This window comes from Chiloscyllium punctatum, chromosome 31 (genome assembly GCF_047496795.1).
Source record: "Chiloscyllium punctatum isolate Juve2018m chromosome 31, sChiPun1.3, whole genome shotgun sequence".
Taxonomy (NCBI): Eukaryota; Metazoa; Chordata; class Chondrichthyes; order Orectolobiformes; family Hemiscylliidae; genus Chiloscyllium; species Chiloscyllium punctatum.
Window position 1 is genome coordinate 76,195,295 of NC_092769.1, and position 19,168 is coordinate 76,214,462.

The 19,168-nt window shown below is 58.7% G+C and overlaps 1 protein-coding gene across 2 annotated transcripts in view; it reads left to right on the top strand.

Annotated features, from left to right (window-relative positions):
- bbs1 (Bardet-Biedl syndrome 1) overlaps positions 1-17,182 on the top strand; it is a 38,052-nt gene extending 20,870 nt beyond the window's left edge. Inside the window, exons 6-10 of one of the 2 annotated variants that reach the window (XR_011953322.1) lie at positions 8,564-8,697; positions 9,259-9,393; positions 13,092-13,178; positions 15,407-16,931; positions 16,969-17,182. Coding sequence is in view for 1 of the 2 variants with exons in the window: in XM_072551131.1 (XP_072407232.1) it covers positions 8,564-8,697; positions 9,259-9,393; positions 13,092-13,178; positions 15,407-15,493 (443 nt within the window). In the remaining variant the exon portion in view is untranslated. Of the gene's footprint in view, positions 1-8,563; positions 8,698-9,258; positions 9,394-13,091; positions 13,179-15,406 lie in introns of both variants that reach the window. The other variant, XM_072551131.1, reaches the window with a different exon arrangement.
- Positions 17,183-19,168: the final 1,986 nt, after the last annotated feature.

Genomic DNA, 19,168 nt, shown 5'->3' on the forward strand with positions numbered 1-19,168 from the left:
CTGTTTAAACAGGGTCCAGTCTCCAGAGTCTGTTTGAACAGGGTCCAGTCTCCAGAGTCTGTTTAAACAGGGCCCAGTCTACAGAGTCTGTTTAAACAGGGCCCAGTCTACAGAGTCTGTTTAAACAGGGCCCAGTCTACAGAGTCTGTTTAAACAGGGCCCAGTCTACAGGGTCTGTTTAAACAGGGTCCAGTCTCCAGAGTCTGTTTAAACAGGGCCCCGTCTACAGAGTCTGTTTAAACAGGGTCCAGTCTACAGAGTCTGTTTAAACAGGGCCCAGTCTCCAGAGTCTGTTTAAACAGGGCCCAGTCTCCAGAGTCTGTTTAAACAGGGCCCCGTCTACAGAGTCTGTTTAAACAGGGTCCAGTCTACAGAGTCTGTTTAAACAGGGCCCCGTCCAAAGAGTCTGTTTAAACAGCACCCAGTCTCCAGAGTCTGTTTAAACAGGGCCCCGTCTACAGAGTCTGTTTAAACAGGGTCCAGTCTACAGAGTCTGTTTAAACAGGGCCCCGTCCAAAGAGTCTGTTTAAACAGGGTCCAGTCTCCAGAGTCTGTTTAAACAGGGCCCAGTCTACAGAGTCTGTTTAAACAGGGTCCAGTCTCCAGAGTCTGTTCAAACAGGGTCCAGTCTCCAGAGTCTGTTTAAACAGGGCCCAGTCTACAGAGTCTGTTTAAACAGGGCCCCGTCCAAAGAGTCTGTTTAAACAGGGCCCCGTCCAAAGAGTCTGTTTAAACAGGGTCCAGTCTACAGAGTCTGTTTAAACAGGGTCCAGTGTACAGAGTCTGTTCAAACAGGGTCCAGTGTACAGAGTCTGTTCAAACAGGGTCCAGTCTACAGAGTCTGTTTAAACAGGGTCCAGTCTACAGAGTCTGTTCAAACAGGGTCCAGTCTACAGAGTCTGTTTAAACAGGGTCCAGTCTACAGAGTCTGTTCAAACAGGGTCCAGTCTCCAGAGTCTGTTTAAACAGGGTCCAGTCTCCAGAGTCTGTTTAAACAGGGCCCAGTCTACAGAGTCTGTTTAAACAGGGCCCAGTCTCCAGAGTCTGTTCAAACAGGGTCCAGTCTCCAGAGTCTGTTTAAACAGGGCCCAGTCTACAGAGTCTGTTTAAACAGGGCCCCGTCCAAAGAGTCTGTTTAAACAGGGCCCCGTCCAAAGAGTCTGTTTAAACAGGGTCCAGTCTACAGAGTCTGTTTAAACAGGGTCCAGTGTACAGAGTCTGTTTAAACAGGGCCCAGTGTACAGAGTCTGTTTAAACAGGGTCCAGTCTACAGAGTCTGTTTAAACAGGGTCCAGTCTACAGAGTCTGTTTAAACAGGGCCCCGTCTAAAGAGTCTGTTTAAACAGGGTCCAGTCTACAGAGTCTGTTTGAACAGGGTCCAGTCTACAGAGTCTGTTTAAACAGGGCCCAGTCTACAGAGTCTGTTTAAACAGGGCCCAGTCTACAGAGTCTGTTTGAACAGGGTCCAGTCTCCAGAGTCTGTTTAAACAGGGCCCAGTCTACAGAGTCTGTTTAAACAGGGTCCAGTCTACAGAGTCTGTTTAAACAGGGCCCAGTCTACAGAGTCTGTTTAAACAGGGCCCAGTCTACAGGGTCTGTTTAAACAGGGTCCAGTCTCCAGAGTCTGTTTAAACAGGGCCCAGTCTCCAGAGTCTGTTTAAACAGGGTCCAGTCTACAGGGTCTGTTTAAACAGGGCCCAGTCTACAGAGTCTGTTTAAACAGGGCCCAGTCTCCAGAGTCTGTTTAAACAGGGCCCAGTCTCCAGAGTCTGTTTAAACAGGGTCCAGTCTACAGGGTCTGTTTAAACAGGGTCCAGTCTACAGAGTCTGTTTAAACAGGGCCCAGTCTCCAGAGTCTGTTTAAACAGGGCCCAGTCTCCAGAGTCTGTTTAAACAGGGCCCAGTCTACAGAGTCTGTTTAAACAGGGCCCAGTCTCCAGAGTCTGTTTAAACAGGGTCCAGTCTCCAGAGTCTGTTTAAACAGGGCCCAGTCTCCAGAGTCTGTTTAAACAGGGCCCAGTCTACAGAGTCTGTTTAAACAGGGTCCAGTCTCCAGAGTCTGTTTAAACAGGGCCCAGTCTACAGAGTCTGTTTAAACAGGGCCCAGTCTCCAGAGTCTGTTTAAACAGGGCCCAGTCTACAGAGTCTGTTTAAACAGGGCCCAGTGTACAGAGTGTGTTTGATCAGGACAGTGCAGCACACAGTGTACAGAATCTGGTGTGCCTGTGCAGCACAATGAACAGAATTCCTGACTGGGGCCACTGCCGTTTCCCTTGATCAAAGTAGAGTGTGTTTTCTCTGACAGTGTAGTTAGTGAGGATAGTTACAGGTTTAGAATTGTGGCTGTATAATCACTCAGAGGCCTAGCTCCAGACACGAGAGTTGTGTTGCTGTATCTTTGATTTCTACCTGTTGCAGTGTGACATTCGCCTGAGTGTGCACTCTGCAGACTGTTAGTGCATGTCCCGGACTTAGCCTGGCACACTGGGGCCAGCCTGTAGTGTCCTATCTTCCTGGGGTGAAGACTCCCGGTAACGGGCCGTGTTTTATTCCCCCTGGGGTGAGGATTCCCGGTAACGGGCCGTGTTTTATTCCCCCCTGGGGTGAGGATTCCTGGTAACGGGCCGTGTTTCATTCCCCCCTGGGGTGAGGATTCCCGGTAACGGGCCGTGTTTTATTCCCCCCTGGGGTGAGGATTCCCGGTAACTGGCCGTGTTTTATTCCCCCGGGGGTGAGGATTCCCGGTAACGGGCCGTGTTTTATTCCCCCCTGGGGTGAGGATTCCCGGTAACGGGCCGTGTTTTATTCCCCCCTGGGGTGAGGATTCCCGGTAACTGGCTGTGTTTTATTCCCCCCTGGGGTGAGGATTCCCGGTAACTGGCCGTGTTTTATTCCCCCCTGGGGTGAGGATTCCCGGTAACGGGCCGTGTTTTATTCCCCCCTGGGGTGAGGATTCCCGGTAACGGGCCGTGTTTTATTCCCCCCTGGGGTGAGGATTCCCGGTAACGGGCCGTGTTTTATTCCCTCCTGGGGTGAGGATTCCCGGTAAAGGGCCGTGTTTTATTCCCCCCTGGGGTGAGGATTCCCAGTAACTGGCTGTGTTTTATTCCCTCCTGGGGTGAGGATTCCCGGTAACTGGCTGTGTTTTATTCCCTCCTGGGGTGAGGATTCCCGGTAACGGGCCGTGTTTTATTCCCTCCTGGGGTGAGGATTCCCGGTAAAGGGCCGTGTTTTATTCCCCCCTAGGGTGAGGATTCCCGGTAACTGGCTGTGTTTTATTCCCCCCTGGGGTGAGGATTCCCGGTAACGGGCCGTGTTTTATTCCCCCCTGGGGTGAGGATTCCCGGTAACGGGCCGTGTTTTATTCCCCCCTGGGGTGAGGATTCCCGGTAACGGGCCGTGTTTTATTCCCCCCTGGGGTGAGGATTCCCGGTAACGGGCCGTGTTTTATTCCCCGCTGGGGTGAGGATTCCCGGTAACGGGCCGTGTTTTACTCCCCCCTGGGGTGAGGATTCCCAGTAACGGGCCGTGTTTTATTCCCCGCTGGGGTGAGGATTCCCGGTAACGGGCCGTGTTTTATTCCCCCCTGGGGTGAGGATTCCCGGTAACGGGCCGTGTTTTACTCCCCCCTGGGGTGAGGATTCCCGGTAACGGGCCGTATTTTGTTCCCCGCTGGGGTGAGGATTCCCGGTAACGGGCCGTGTTTTATTCCCCCCTGGGGTGAGGATTCCCGGTAACGGGCCGTGTTTTATTCCCCCCTGGGGTGAGGATTCCCGGTAACGGGCCGTGTTTTATTCCCTCCTGGGGTGAGGATTCCCGGTAACGGGCCGTGTTTTATTCCCCCCTGGGGTGAGGATTCCTGGTAACGGGCCGTGTTTTATTCCCCCCCGGGGTGAGGATTCCCGGTAACGGGCCGTGTTTTATTCCCACCCGGGGTGAGGATTCCCGGTAACGGGCCGTGTTTAATTCCCCCTGGGGTGAGGATTCCCGGTAACAGGCCGTGTTTTATTCCCCCCTGGGGTAAGGATTCCTGGTAACGGGCCGTGTTTTATTCCCCCCTGGGGTGAGGATTCCCAGTAACGGGCCGTGTTTTATTCCCCGCCGGGTAAGGATTCCCGGTAACGGGCCGTGTTTTATTCCCTCCTGGGGTGAGGATTCCCGGTAACGGGCTGTGTTTTATTCCCCCCTGGGGTGAGGATTCCCGGTAACGGGCCGTGCTTTATTGCCCCTAGGGTGAGGATTCCCAGTAACGGGCCGTGTTTTATTCCCCCTTGGGGTGAGGATTCCCGGTAACGGGCCGTGTTTTATTCCCCCTGGGGTGAGGATTCCCAGTAACTGGCCGTGTTTTATTCCCCCCTGGGGTGAGGATTCCCGGTAACTGGCCGTGTTTTATTCCCCCCTGGGTGAGGATTCCCGGTAACGGGCCGTGTTTTATTCCCCCCCTGGGTGAGGATTCCCGGTAACTGGCCATGTTTTATTCCCCCCTGGGTGAGGATTCCCGGTAACTGGCCGTGTTTTATTCCCCCCGGGTGAGGATTCCCGGTAACGGGCCGTGTTTTATTCCCCCCTGGGTGAGGATTCCTGGTAACGGGCCGTGTTTTATTCCCCCCTGGGGTGAGGATTCCCAGTAACGGGCCGTGTTTTATTCCCCCCTGGGTGAGGATTCCCGGTAACGGGCCGTGTTTTATTCCCTCCTGGGGTGAGGATTCCCGGTAACGGGCCGTGTTTTATTCCCCCCCTGGGGTGAGGATTCCCGGTAACGGGCCGTGTTTTATTCCCTCCTGGGGTGAGGATTCCCGGTAACTGGCCGTGTTTTATTCCCCGCTGGGGTGAGGATTCCCGGTAACGGGCCGTGTTTTATTCCCCCCTGGGGTGAGGATTCCCGGTAACTGGCCGTGTTTTATTCCCCGCTGGGGTGAGGATTCCCGGTAACGGGCCGTGTTTTATTCCCTCCTGGGGTGAGGATTCCCGGTAACGGGCCGTGTTTTATTCCCCCCTGGGGTGAGGATTCCCGGTAACGGGCCGTGTTTTATTCCCCCCTGGGGTGAGGATTCCCGGTAACGGGCCGTGTTTTATTCCCCCCTGGGGTGAGGATTCCCGGTAACAGGCCGTGTTTTATTCCCCGCTGGGTAAGGATTCCCGGTAACGGGCCGTGTTTTATTCCCCGCTGGGGTGAGGATTCCCAGTAACGGGCCGTGTTTTATTCCCCCTGGGGTGAGGATTCCCGGTAACGGGCCGTGTTTTATTCCCCCCTGGGGTGAGGATTCCCGGTAACGGGCCGTGTTTTATTCCCCCCTGGGGTGAGGATTCCCGGTAACGGGCCGTGTTTTATTCCCCCCAGGGGTGAGGATTCCTGGTAACGGGCTGTGTTTTATTCCCCGCTGGGGTGAGGATTCCCGGTAACGGGCCGTGTTTTATTCCCCCCCTGGGGTGAGGATTCCCGGTAACAGGCCGTGTTTTATTCCCTCCTGGGGTGAGGATTCCCGGTAACGGGCCGTGTTTTATTCCCCCCCTGGGGTGAGGATTCCCGGTAACGGGCCGTGTTTTATTCCCCCCCTGGGTGAGGATTCCCGGTAACTGGCCATGTTTTATTCCCCCCTGGGTGAGGATTCCCGGTAACTGGCCGTGTTTTATTCCCCCCGGGTGAGGATTCCCGGTAACGGGCCGTGTTTTATTCCCCCCTGGGTGAGGATTCCTGGTAACGGGCCGTGTTTTATTCCCCCCTGGGGTGAGGATTCCCAGTAACGGGCCGTGTTTTATTCCCCCCTGGGTGAGGATTCCCGGTAACGGGCCGTGTTTTATTCCCTCCTGGGGTGAGGATTCCCGGTAACGGGCCGTGTTTTATTCCCCCCCTGGGGTGAGGATTCCCGGTAACGGGCCGTGTTTTATTCCCTCCTGGGGTGAGGATTCCCGGTAACTGGCCGTGTTTTATTCCCCGCTGGGGTGAGGATTCCCGGTAACGGGCCGTGTTTTATTCCCCCCTGGGGTGAGGATTCCCGGTAACTGGCCGTGTTTTATTCCCCGCTGGGGTGAGGATTCCCGGTAACGGGCCGTGTTTTATTCCCTCCTGGGGTGAGGATTCCCGGTAACGGGCCGTGTTTTATTCCCCCCTGGGGTGAGGATTCCCGGTAACGGGCCGTGTTTTATTCCCCCCTGGGGTGAGGATTCCCGGTAACGGGCCGTGTTTTATTCCCCCCTGGGGTGAGGATTCCCGGTAACAGGCCGTGTTTTATTCCCCGCTGGGTAAGGATTCCCGGTAACGGGCCGTGTTTTATTCCCCGCTGGGGTGAGGATTCCCAGTAACGGGCCGTGTTTTATTCCCCCTGGGGTGAGGATTCCCGGTAACGGGCCGTGTTTTATTCCCCCCTGGGGTGAGGATTCCCGGTAACGGGCCGTGTTTTATTCCCCCCTGGGGTGAGGATTCCCGGTAACGGGCCGTGTTTTATTCCCCCCAGGGGTGAGGATTCCTGGTAACGGGCTGTGTTTTATTCCCCGCTGGGGTGAGGATTCCCGGTAACGGGCCGTGTTTTATTCCCCCCCTGGGGTGAGGATTCCCGGTAACAGGCCGTGTTTTATTCCCTCCTGGGGTGAGGATTCCCGGTAACGGGCCGTGTTTTATTCCCCCCCTGGGGTGAGGATTCCCGGTAACGGGCCGTGTTTTATTCCCCCCCTGGGGTGAGGATTCCCGGTAACGGGCCGTGTTTTATTCCCCCCTGGGGTGAGGATTCCCGGTAACGGGCCGTGTTTTATTCCCTCCTGGGTGAGGATTCCCGGTAACGGGCCGTGTTTTATTCCCCGCTGGGTAAGGATTCCCGGTAACGGGCCGTGTTTTATTCCCCCCTGGGGTGAGAATTCCCGGTAACGGGCCGTGTTTAATTCCCCCCTGGGGTGAGGATTCCCGGTAACGGGCCGTGTTTTATTCCCCCCTGGGGTGAGAATTCCCGGTAACTGGCCGTGTTTTATTGCCCCTAGGGTGAGGATTCCCGGTAACGGGCCGTGTTTTATTCCCCCTTGGGGTGTGGATTCCCGGTAACGGGCCGTGTTTTATTCCCCCCTGGGGTGAGGATTCCCGGTAACGGGCCGTGTTTTATTCCCTCCTGGGTGAGGATTCCCGGTAACGGGCCGTGTTTTATTCCCCCCTGGGTGAGGATTCCTGGTAACGGGCCGTGTTTTATTCCCTCCTGGGTGAGGATTCCCGGTAACGGGCCGTGTTTTATTCCCTCCTGGGTGAGGATTCCCGGTAACGGGCCGTGTTTTATTCCCCCCTGGGTGAGGATTCCTGGTAACGGGCCGTGTTTTATTCCCCCCTGGGGTGAGGATTCCCGGTAACGGGCCGTGTTTTATTCCCCCTGGGGTGAGGATTCCCGGTAACGGGCCGTGTTTTATTCCCCCCTGGGGTGAGGATTCCCGGTAACGGGCCGTGTTTTATTCCCTCCTGGGTGAGGATTCCTGGTAACGGGCCGTGTTTTATACCCCCCTGGGGTGAGGATTCCCGGTAACGGGCCGTGTTTTATTCCCCCTGGGGTGAGGATTCCCGGTAACGGGCCGTGTTTTATTCCCCCCTGGGGTGAGGATTCCCGGTAACGGGCCGTGTTTTATTCCCTCCTGGGGTGAGGATTCCCGGTAACTGGCCGTGTTTTATTCCCCGCTGGGGTGAGGATTCCCGGTAACGGGCCGTGTTTTATTCCCCCTTGGGGTGTGGATTCCCGGTAACGGGCCGTGTTTTATTCCCCCCTGGGGTGAGGATTCCCGGTAACGGGCCGTGTTTTATTCCCCCCTGGGGTGAGGATTCCCGGTAACGGGCCGTGTTTTATTCCCCCTGGGGTGAGGATTCCCGGTAACGGGCCGTGTTTTATTCCCCCCTGGGGTGAGGATTCCCGGTAACGGGCCGTGTTTTATTCCCTCCTGGGTGAGGATTCCTGGTAACGGGCCGTGTTTTATTCCCTCCTGGGGTGAGGATTCCCGGTAACGGGCCGTGTTTTATTCCCCCCTGGGGTGAGGATTCCCGGTAACGGGCCGTGTTTTATTCCCCGCTGGGGTGAGGATTCCCGGTAACGGGCCGTGTTTTATTCCCCGCTGGGGTGAGGATTCCCGGTAACGGGCCGTGTTTTATTCCCCCCCTGGGGTGAGGATTCCCGGTAACGGGCCGTGTTTTATTCCCCCCTGGGGTGAGGATTCCCGGTAACGGGCCGTGTTTTATTCCCCGCTGGGGTGAGGATTCCCGGTAATGGGCCGTCTTTTATTCCCCCTGGGGTGAGGATTCCCGGTAACGGGCCGTGTTTTATTCCCCCCCTGGGGTGAGGATTCCCGGTAACGGGCCGTGTTTTATTCCCCCCTGGGGTGAGGATTCCCGGTAACGGGCCGTGTTTTATTCCCTCCTGGGGTGAGGATTCCCGGTAACGGGCCGTGTTTTATTCCCTCCTGGGGTGAGGATTCCCGGTAACGGGCCGTGTTTTATTCCCCCCGGGGTGAGGATTCCCGGTAACGGGCCGTGTTTTATTCCCCCCTGGGGTGAGGATTCCCGGTAGCGGGCCGTGTTTTATTCCCCTCCTGTGTCTGGCAGCTATGCATCGGGCCTTCCAGATGGACCTGTACCGTCTACGTCTCAGCGCGGCTCGGGAATACGCCAGGGCTCTCGAAGCCAGCATGGGGCCTGTCTCTGCTGACCTGCAGGAGCCCCTGAAGATGAATGCCGTGGTGAGTGGACATCTCAGTCCTGGCCCCTCTATCTGCCGCCTGTAGCAGACTGTTGGACTGGGGCCTGTGACCTTTGCCTGAATCCATGCCCTCTCTCTCTGAATGGGGGCACCTTCTGCCTCACTAACATCCAGTCCATCTGATGGCTTCGGTCCCGCAGGGGTCGATGTCTTCTGCTTCCCCAGCCTGACCTCTTCCCTGGTCAGTCTCCCTCTGCCCCCTCCTCTCCGTGAGCCTCCTGAAGTACAGAGAGCAGAATGGTGGGGGGGTGGGGTGGGGAGCTCTGGTGTGTCTCGAACAGATCCTGGGGAGCAGATCATTCTCAGTGGGAGTGATCGAGAGCGGTGTGAAGGCGTTGTGGTGTGACTGCCCCACTCACATCTGTATTGGCGAAACATTTGATCTGGGTCACGTCAGTGACCGGATTCTCCAGGTCCGGTGACCTTGGCACAGAGGATGCACCACATCGGCACACATCCCCAAGCGGTGGTCGGGGTTGGGGGGTTGTGTGGTGAAGGGTATCTGCAAACAGACTCCTGAGTGGCCCTGTCCCTGCCACAGGTCCAGGGGATCGGACCGGTGTTTAAGCTGACCCTGAACGTACAGAACACGTCGGCCACCAGACCAGTGATCAACCTGCACATCAGCTTCCTGTTCGATGAGAACCTCTACTCCATCAAGAGAGCGTTCTTTAAGGTACTGAGAAACCGCTCGCACGGCAGGGTCCCAGGCTGGGTGGGGCTGGAGGCTGCAAACTGGTCTGGTTTGATCAATCATAGGATCTCTGCGGCATGGAGGCAGGCCATTCGGTCCATCGAGTCCAACACCCCCAAACCTGTTCATCCCTGGGCACTATGGGGCAAGTTAGCAAGGCCAACCCACCCTAACCTGCACATCCCTGGGCACTATGGGACAATTTCCCATGGCCAACCCACCCTAACCTGCACATCCCTGGACACTATGGGACAATTCCCCACGGCCAATCCACCCTAACCTGTACATCCCTGGGCACTATGAGACAATTTCCCATGGTCAATCCACCCTAACCTGCACATCCCTGGACACTATGGGACAATTCCCCACGGCCAATCCACCCTAACCTGCACATCCCTGGGCACTATGGGATAATTTCCCACGGCCAATCCACCCTAACCTGCACATCCCTGGACACTATGGGACAATTTCCCACGGCCAATCCACCCTAATCTGCACATCCCTGGGCACTGTGGGACAATTTCCCACGGCCAATCCACCCTAACCTGCACATCCCTGGGCACTATGGGATAATTTCCCACGGCCAATCCACCCTAACCTGCACATCCCTGGACACTATGGGACAATTTCCCACGGCCAATCCACCCTAATCTGCACATCCCTGGGCACTGTGGGACAATTTCCCACGGCCAATCCACCCTAACCTGCACATCTTTTGACTGTGGAAGGAAACTGGAGCACCCAGAGTAAACCCACACTGACCCGGGGGAGGGTGTGGAGAATGTGCCAACCCCACACAGACAGTCCCCTGAAGGTGGTGTTGAACCTGGGTCCCCGGTGAGCTACAGTGTCAAGGCCTGAGTGAAATGTCTCCCTGCTTCCACGTCCCCACCACGGCCCTCCTGTCTCCTGCTGGTTGTGCAGCGTGTGCGTTCTGATCACCCTGCTGTCACCGGTGTGGCCGATCGGTCTGTCAGAGAGCGACAACTTTGCCTGAAAGCCAGCGAATTGCCGGCCTTTCATTGACTCGATACTGCCCAAGTGCAGAAGGGGGAAGAGGGCGGACAGTGTTGGGAGTTGGGTGTGGGCTGGAAGCAGGCCCAGGTCATGAGTAACAGTCCCTGCTGACACTTGTCATTCTGTGTGAGAGAGGGAGCTGACCTTGGTCACACGCTGTTCAACTTTCACTTCCGAATGTGGGTGACCGCACCGCTCCCCTCCCCCTGCCCCGACCACCTGTGACGGGCTGCAAGTGCGTGATCTTTCCAGGAATACCGTCTCCAGACAACTGGGAAGTGGGGAGCCACAGGCCGGGTCACAAGAGCATCAGCAGCAGACCACACACTGCAGCAACTGACCTCACCGCTCAGCTGGGTTGCACACAGGCAGGAGGTTTGGCACACGCCCCTCCACTCCTCCTCCTCCCCCCCCACCCCCGACAGTGCGGCACTCCCTCAGCACTGACCCTCCGACAGTGCCCACTCCCTCAGCACTGACCCTCCGACAGTGCGGCACTCCCTCAGCACTGACCCTCCGACAGTGCGGCACTCCCTCAGCACTGACCCTCCGACAGTGCCCACTCCCTCAGCACTGACCCTCCGACAGTGCGGCACTCCCTCAGCACTGACCCTCCGACAGTGCGGCACTCCCTCAGCACTGACCCTCCGACAGTGCGGCACTCCCTCAGCACTGACCCTCCGACAGTGCCCACTCCCTCAGCACTGACCCTCCGACAGTGCGGCACTCCCTCAGCACTGACCCTCTGACAGTGCGGCACTCCCTCAGCACTGACCCTCTGACAGTGCGGCACTCCCTCAGCACTGACACTCCGACAGTGCCCACTCCCTCAGCACTGACCCTCCGACAGTGCGGCACTCCCTCAGCACTGACCCTCCGACAGTGCCCACTCCCTCAGCACTGACCCTCCGACAGTGCGGCACTCCCTCAGCACTGACCCTCTGACAGTGCGGCACTCCCTCAGCACTGACACTCCGACAGTGCCCACTCCCTCAGCACTGACCCTCTGACAGTGCGGCACTCCCTCAGCACTGACCCTCTGACAGTGCGGCACTCCCTCAGCACTGACCCTCTGACAGTGCCCACTCCCTCAGCACTGACCCTCCGACAATGCGGCACTCCCTCAGCAGTGACCCTCTGACAGTGCCCGCTCTCTCAGCACTGACCCTCCAACAATGCGGCACTCCCTCAAGCACTGATCCTCCGACAGTGTGGCACTCCCTCAGCACTGACCCTCCCACAGTGCAGCACTCCCTCAGCACTGACCCTCCCACAGTGCAGCACTCCCTCAGCACTGACCCTCCAACTGTGTGACACTCTCTCAGCACTGACCCTCCGATAGTGCAGCACTCCCTCAGCACTGACCCTCCAACTGTGTGACACTCCCTCAGCCCAGACCCTCCCACAGTGCAGCACTCCCTCAGCACTGACCCTCCCACAGTGCAGCACTCCCTCAGCACTGACCCTCCCACAGTGCAGCACTCCCTCAGCACTGACCCTCCGACAGTGCGGCACTCCCTCAGCACTGACCCTCCCACAGTGCAGCACTCCCTCAGCACTGACCCTCCCACAGTGCAGTGTTCCCTCAGCACTGACCCTCCAACTGTGTGACACTCCCTCAGCACTGACCCTCCAACTGTGTGACACTCCCTCAGCACTGACCCTCCGACAGTGCCCACTCCCTCAGTGCTGACCCTCTGACAGTGTGGCACTCCCTCAGCACTGACCCTCCGACAGTGCCCACTCCCTCAGCGCTGACCCTCTGACAGTGCGGCACTACCTCAGCACTGACCCTCCAACAGTGCGGCACTCTCTCAGCACTGACCCTCCCACAGTGCAGCACTCCCTCAGCACTGACCCTCCCACAGTGCAGCACTCCCTCAGCACTGACCCTCCCACAGTGCAGCACTCCCTCAGCACTGACCCTCCAACTGTGTGACACTCCCTAAGCACTGACCCTCCGACAGTGCAGCACTCCCTCAGCACTGACCCTCCAACTGTGTGACACTCCCTCAGCACTGACCCTCCGACAGTACCCACTCCCTCAGTGCTGACCCTCCGACAGTGCGGCACTCCCTCAGCCCTGACCCTCCGACAGTGCAGCACTCCCTCAGCACTGACCCTCCAACTGTGTGACACTCCCTCAGCACTGACCCTCCAACTGTGTGACACTCCCTCAGCACTGACCCTCCGACAGTACCCACTCCCTCAGTGCTGACCCTCCGACAGTGCGGCACTCCCTCAGCCCTGACCCTCCGACAGTGCGGCACACCCTCAGCCCTGACCCTCCGACAGTGCGGCACACCCTCAGCCCTGACCCTCCCACAGTGCGGCACACCCTCAGCACTGAACCTCCGACAGTGCGGCACACCCTCAGCACTGAACCTCCGACAGTGTGGCACACCCTCAGCACTGACCCTCCGACAGTGTGGCACACCCTCAGCACTGACCCTCTGACAATGCCCTCTCCCTCAGCGCTGACCTTCCGACAGTGCCCTGTCCCTCAGTATTGCCCATTGCTGTGAGCTGTGTTGGATGATACTGTGCTGGGATAAGCAGCTGTGTGGGGGTCGCTGTAGAGGGAAGGAGTGGACACTCTGGGAGACGGTGATCATCTGATCAAACTGACCGGCTCCTGTCTGTCTGTGTGTGTAATGTTGTAGGTGCCAATGCTGCTACCCGGGCTGACATATCCCATTGTCACCTTCGTGCAGAGTCTGAGTGACAGGGGAGCCTCTGACACCATCAAGGTAAGGTCACCTGGATCACCGAGATAGTGAGGGGCTGGAGGGAGTGACAGAGATAGGGAGGGGGGTAGGGGCTGGAGGGGGTGACAGAGATAGGGAGGGGGCGTAGGGGCTGGAGGGGGTTACAGAGATAGGGAGGGGGGGTAGGGGCTGGAGGGGGTGACAGAGATAGGGAGGGGGCGTAGGGGCTGGAGGGGGTTACAGAGATAGGGAGGGGGGTAGGGGCTGGAGGGGGTGACAGAGATAGGGAGGGGGCGTAGGGGCTGGAGGGGGTTACAGAGATAGGGAGGGGGGTAGGGGCTGGAGGGGGTGACAGAGATAGGGAGGGGGTGTAGGGGCCGGAGGGGGTGACAGAGATAGGGAGGGGGTGTAGGGGCCGGAGGGGGTTACAGAGATAGGGAGGGGGGTAGGGGCTGGAGGGGGGTTACAGAGATAGGGAGGGGGCGTAGGGGCTGGAGGGGGTTACAGAGATAGGGAGGGGGTGTAGGGGCTGGAGGGGGTAACAGAGATAGGGAGGGGGGTAGGGGCTGGAGGGGGTGACAGAGATAGGGAGGGGGTGTAGGGGCCGGAGGGGGTGACAGAGATAGGGAGGGGGCGTAGGGGCTGGAGGGGTTACAGAGATAGGGAGGGGGTGTACGGGCCGGAGGGGGTTACAGAGATAGGGAGGGGGTGTAGGGGCTGGAGGGGGTGACAGAGATAGGGAGGGGGCGTAGGGGCTGGAGGGGGTGACAGAGATAGGGAGGGGGTGTAGGGGCTGGAGGGTGTTACAGAGGAAGGGAGGGGGTGTAGGGGCTGGAGGGGGTGACAGAGATAGTGAGGGGGCGTAGGGGCCGGAGGGGGTTACAGAGATAGGGAGGGGGTGTCGGGGCCGGAGGGGGTTACAGAGATAGGGAGGGGGCGTAGGGGCTGGAGGGAGTGACAGAGATAGGGAGGGGTCGTAGGGGCCGGAGGGGGTTACAGAGATAGGGAGGGGGTGTAGGGGCTGGAGGGAGTGACAGAGATAGGGAGGGGGCGTAGGGGCCAGAGGGGGTTACAGAGATAGGGAGGGGGTGTAGGGGCTGGAGGGGGTTACAGAGATAGGGAGGGGGCGTAGGGGCTGGAGGTAGTGACAGAGATAGGGAGGGGGCGTAGGGGCCGGAGGGGGTTACAGACATAGGGAGGGGGTGTAGGGGCTGGAGGGAGTGACAGAGATAGGGAGGGGGTGTAGGGGCTGGAGGGGGTTACAGAGATAGGGAGGGGGTGTAGGGGCTGAAGGGAGTGACAGAGATAGGGAGGGGGTGTAGGGGCTGGAGGGGGTTACAGAGATAGGGAGGGGGTGTAGGGGCTGGAGGGGGGTTACAGAGATAGGGAGGGGGCATAGGGGCCGGAGGGGGTGACAGAGAAAGGGAGGGGGTGACAGAGATAGGGAGGGGCGTAGGGGCTGGAGGGGGTTACAGAGATAGGGAGGGGATATAGGGGCTGGAGGGGGTTACAGAGATAGGGAGGGGGTGTAGGGGCTGGAGGGAGTGACAGAGATAGGGAGGGGCGTAGGGGCTGGAGGGGGTTACAGAGATAGGGACGGGGGTGTAGGGACTGGAGGGGGGTTACAGAGATAGGAAGGGGGTGACAGAGATAGGGAGGGGGTGTAGGGGCTGGAGGGGGTGACAGAGATAGGGAGGGGGTGATGGGGCTGGAGGGGGTGACAGAGATAGGGACGGGGGTGTAGGGACTGGAGGGGGGTTACAGAGATAGGAAGGGGGTGTAGGGGCTGGAGGGGGTTACAGAGATAGGGAGGGGGTGTAGGGGCTGGAGGGGGTTACAGAGATAGGGAGGGGGTGTAGGGGCCAGAGGGGGTTACAGAGATAGGGACGGGGGTGTAGGGACTGGAGGGGGGTTACAGAGATAGGAAGGGGGTGTAGGGGCTGGAGGGGGTTACAGAGATAGGGAGGGGGTGTAGGGGCTGGACGGGGTTACAGAGATAGGGAGCGGGTGTAGGGGCTGGACGGGGTTACAGAGATAGGGAGGGGGTGTAGGGGCTGGACGGGGGTTACAGAGATAGGGAGGGGGTGTAGGGGGGTGACAGAGATAGGGAGGGGGTGTAGGGGCTGGAGGGGGTGACAGAGATAGGGAGGGGGTGTAGGGGCTTTTCCCTGTGGGGTTGTGGTTTTGGGCGATGTTTGTGGGGTTATGTTGGGGGGGGGTGCAGGGACCTGTAGCAGCTGATACCTGTCAGTGTTATCTCTCCATTATAGGTGTTTGTTCTGGCCATGGGTCAGTCTGCTCCCATCCTGACTGCCCACATCCACATGCCAGTCAGTGAGGGCCCGGTCCTGGCATGAGGCTCCAACCCTTGACCCCAGGGGGTAGACCACGCCTGGCCTGATAGGAGTAGCTCTCGTACCCCCGTACTCTCACCCATTGCTCCCGACGGAAGCGATCCCACATTCCACCGGCCGGAGATTTCATCCGCCTTCATCATCATCAGTCACAGGATGGAAGGAAGATCACACAACCCTTATTCAGAACCACTGTCCGAGGGTCACCGCTGAGGGAGGGGGCACTGTCCGAGGGTCACCGCTGAGGGAGGGGGCACTGTCCGAGGGTCAGCACTGAGGGAGGGGGCACCGTCCAAGGGTCACCGCTGAGGGAGGGGGCACTGTCAGAGGGTCAGCACTGACGGAGTGGGCACTGTCCGAGGGTCAGCGCTGAGGGTGTGGGCACTGTCCGAGGGTCAGCACTGAGGGAGGGGGCACTGTCCGAGGGTCAGCACTGAGGGAGGGGGCACTGTCCAAGGGTCACTACTAAGGGAGGAGCCAATGTCAGAGGGTCAGCACTGACGGAGTGGGCACTGTCCGAGGGTCAGCGCTGAGGGTGTGGGCACTGTCCGAGGGTCACGCTGAGGGCGCGGACACTGTCCGAGGGTCAGTGCTGAGGGAGTGGGCACTGTTGAAGGGTCAGTGCTGAGGTAGTGGGCACTGTTGAAGGGTCAGCGCTGAGGGAGTGGACACTGTCGGAGGGTCAGCACTGCGGGAGCGGGCACTGTCCGAGGGTCAGCGCTGAGGGAGCGGGCACTGTCCGAGAGTCAGTGTTGAGGGAGCGGGCACTGTCAGAGGGTCAGCGCTGAGGGAGCGGGCACTGTCCGAGAGTCAGTGCTGAGGGAGTGGGCACTGACGGAGGGTCAGTGCTGAAGGAGTGGGCACTGTTGAAGGGTCAGTGCTGAGGGAGTGGGCACTGTCGGAGGGTCAGTGCTGAGGGAGTGGGCACTGTCGGAGGGTCAGTGCTGAGGGAGCGGACACTGTCGGAGGGTCAGTGCTGAGGGAGCGGGCACTGTCGGAGGGTCAGCGCTGAGGGAGCGGACACTGTCGGAGGGTCAGCGCTGAGGGAGCGGGCACTGTCCGAGGGTCACCGCTGAGGGAGGGGGCACTGTCGGAGGGTCAGTGCTGAGGGAGGGGGCACTGTCTGAGGGTCAGCGCTGACCGGGAGGATGTGTGGGGTCTTGCTCTGTGTAAATCAAGTGCTCATTTCCCCTGTTCGAACACGGAGCAGACTTTGATGAAGAAGTTGTTTATTGGCTGTGACAGTTGGAGATGGTGAACGGTGCTGGGGGTGTGTCTGTGTGTATATGTGTGTCTGTGTGTATATGTGTGTCTGTGTGTATATGTGTGTCTGTGTATATGTGTGTCTGTGTATATGTGTGTCTGTGTATATGTGTGTCTGTGTATATATGTCTGTGTGTCTATGTGTGTGTATGGGTATGTGTGTCTGTGTGTGTGTGTGGTGTGTCTGTGTCTGTGTGTGTGTGTGTGTGTGTGAGTGTGTGTATCTGTGTGGGTGTGGGTATGTGTGTATGTATCTGTGTGTGTCAGCTGCTGGAGTGAGAGCTCACTGTGAGACTGACTCCCTTCACCCTCCTGACTGTGTGGTCCCTCCCTCAGCTCAGTGTCATGTTCACATCTGTAACATAGAGAACGCAGTGCTTGTTTACGGAATGTACTGGAATCGGGAATAAACCTGATGGATGGAGTGAATGTGTGCCAGCTCCTGCTTTGTCCTGTCACACCCTCCAGCCTCCTCCCTGGCAGCTCCTGTATTCAGTGCCCATTGAATCTCAAACACACACACAGTGGGAGAAGATGGTGTTATCACTGGACAGTTAATACAGAGACCCAGCCGGGGAGCTGCCTTGGAGTCCCAGCACAGCGTGGAATTTCAATTTAGTTTAAAAAATGAAAAAACTCTGTTTGAGAGTCTGATGGTGACCAGGAGTCCACTGATAATTGTTGGAAAAACCTTCTGTCACTTCAGGGATGGACACTACCATCCTTACCCGGTCTGGGTCTACACGTGACTCCAGACCCACAGCGATGGGGTTGACTCTGAACTACCCTCTGGGTAATTCGGGATGGGGCTTAGCCAGAGACACCCCCTTCCTGTGACCAGTCTCACCACCCAGCGACCAAAACACTGGCTCTCCTTCGGTTTTCAACGCGGTGAATAGGAGGAGGCCGTTCAGCCTCCATCCTCCTCCAGCCTGTCCCACTATTCAGTTCCCATCCCAGCTGACCTGTGTTAGCACCTAATGTGTCCCCTCACCTTTAACCCAACCCCTCCACCCCAAACCATCCAATCAAACACAGTCAGTCCCAGTGTTGAGAAGTCACCACCCCCCCCCCCCCCCCCCCCCCCCCCCCACAGCCTGGCCTGTGGGAGGGTATGTCCCACATCCTATTGTCCCACTTGGTGGGAGGAACAGGGCTTTCACGCAACCACCTTCGCCCACCCTCAATCCGAATGTTCCACATCCCCTCCCCTACCAGGGTTTACTCCCTGTCAATCCCATCGAATCCTTCCTTCACGGTTAACACCCTCAATTAGACAGCCCCACAAAGGAGCCGATATACTCCTCGCGTTGTACATCTCGGGGTCTGCACTCGTCCCCAGTCAATCCCAGACTCCCCACAGTGCCTGGATCCAATATCCTGGTGTTGAGGGAGTGGGCACTGTCGGAGGGTCAGTGCTGAGGCAGTGGGCACTGTCGGAGGGTCAGTGCTGAGGGAGCGGGCACTGTCAGAGGGTCAGTGCTGAGGGAGCGGGCACGTCGGAGGGTCAGTGCTGGGGGAGTGAGCACTGTCGGAGGGTCAGTGCTGAGGGAGCGGGCACTGTCGGAGGGTCAGTGCTGAGGGAGCGGGCACTGTCGGAGCGTCAGTGCTGAGGGAGCGGGCACTGTCGGAGGGTCAGTGCTGAGGGAGCGGGCACTGTCGGAGGGTCAGTGCTGGGGGAGTGGGCACTGTCGGAGGGTCAGTGCTGAGGGAGCGGGCACTGTCGGAGGGTCAGTGCTGAGGGAGTGGGCACTGTTAGAGGGTCAGTGCTGAGGGAGCGGGCACTGTCGGAGGGTCAGTGCTGAGGGAGCGGGCACTGTCGGAGGGTCAGTGCTGAGGGAGTGGGCACTGTCAGAGGGTCAGTGCTGAGGGAGTGGGCACTGTCGGAGGGTCAGTGCTGAGGGAGGGGGCACTGTCGGAGGGTCAGTGCTGAGGCAGTGGGCACTGTCGGAGGGTCAGTGCTGAGGGAGTGGGCACTGTCGGAGGGTCAGCGCTGAGGGAGTGAGCACTGTCGGAGGGTCAGTGCTGAGGGAGCGGGCACTGTCGGAGGGTCAGTGCTGAGGCAGTGGGCACTGTCGGAGGGTCAGTGCTGAGGGAGTGGGCCCTGTCGGAGGGTCAGCGCTGAGGGAGTGAGCACTGTCGGAGGGTCAGTGCTGAGGGAGCGGGCACTGTTGGAGGGTCAGTGCTGAGGGAGCGGGCACTGTGGGAGGGTCAGTGCTGAGGGAGCGGGCACTGTGGGAGGGTCAGTGCTGAGGGAGCGGGCACTGTGGGAGGGTCAGTGCTGAGGGAGCGGGCACTGTGGGAGGGTCAGTGCTGAGGGAGCGGGTACTGTCGGAGGGTCAGTGCTGAGGGAGCGGGCACTGTCGGACGGTCAGTGCTGAGGGAGCGGGCACTGTCGGAGGGTCAGTGCTGAGG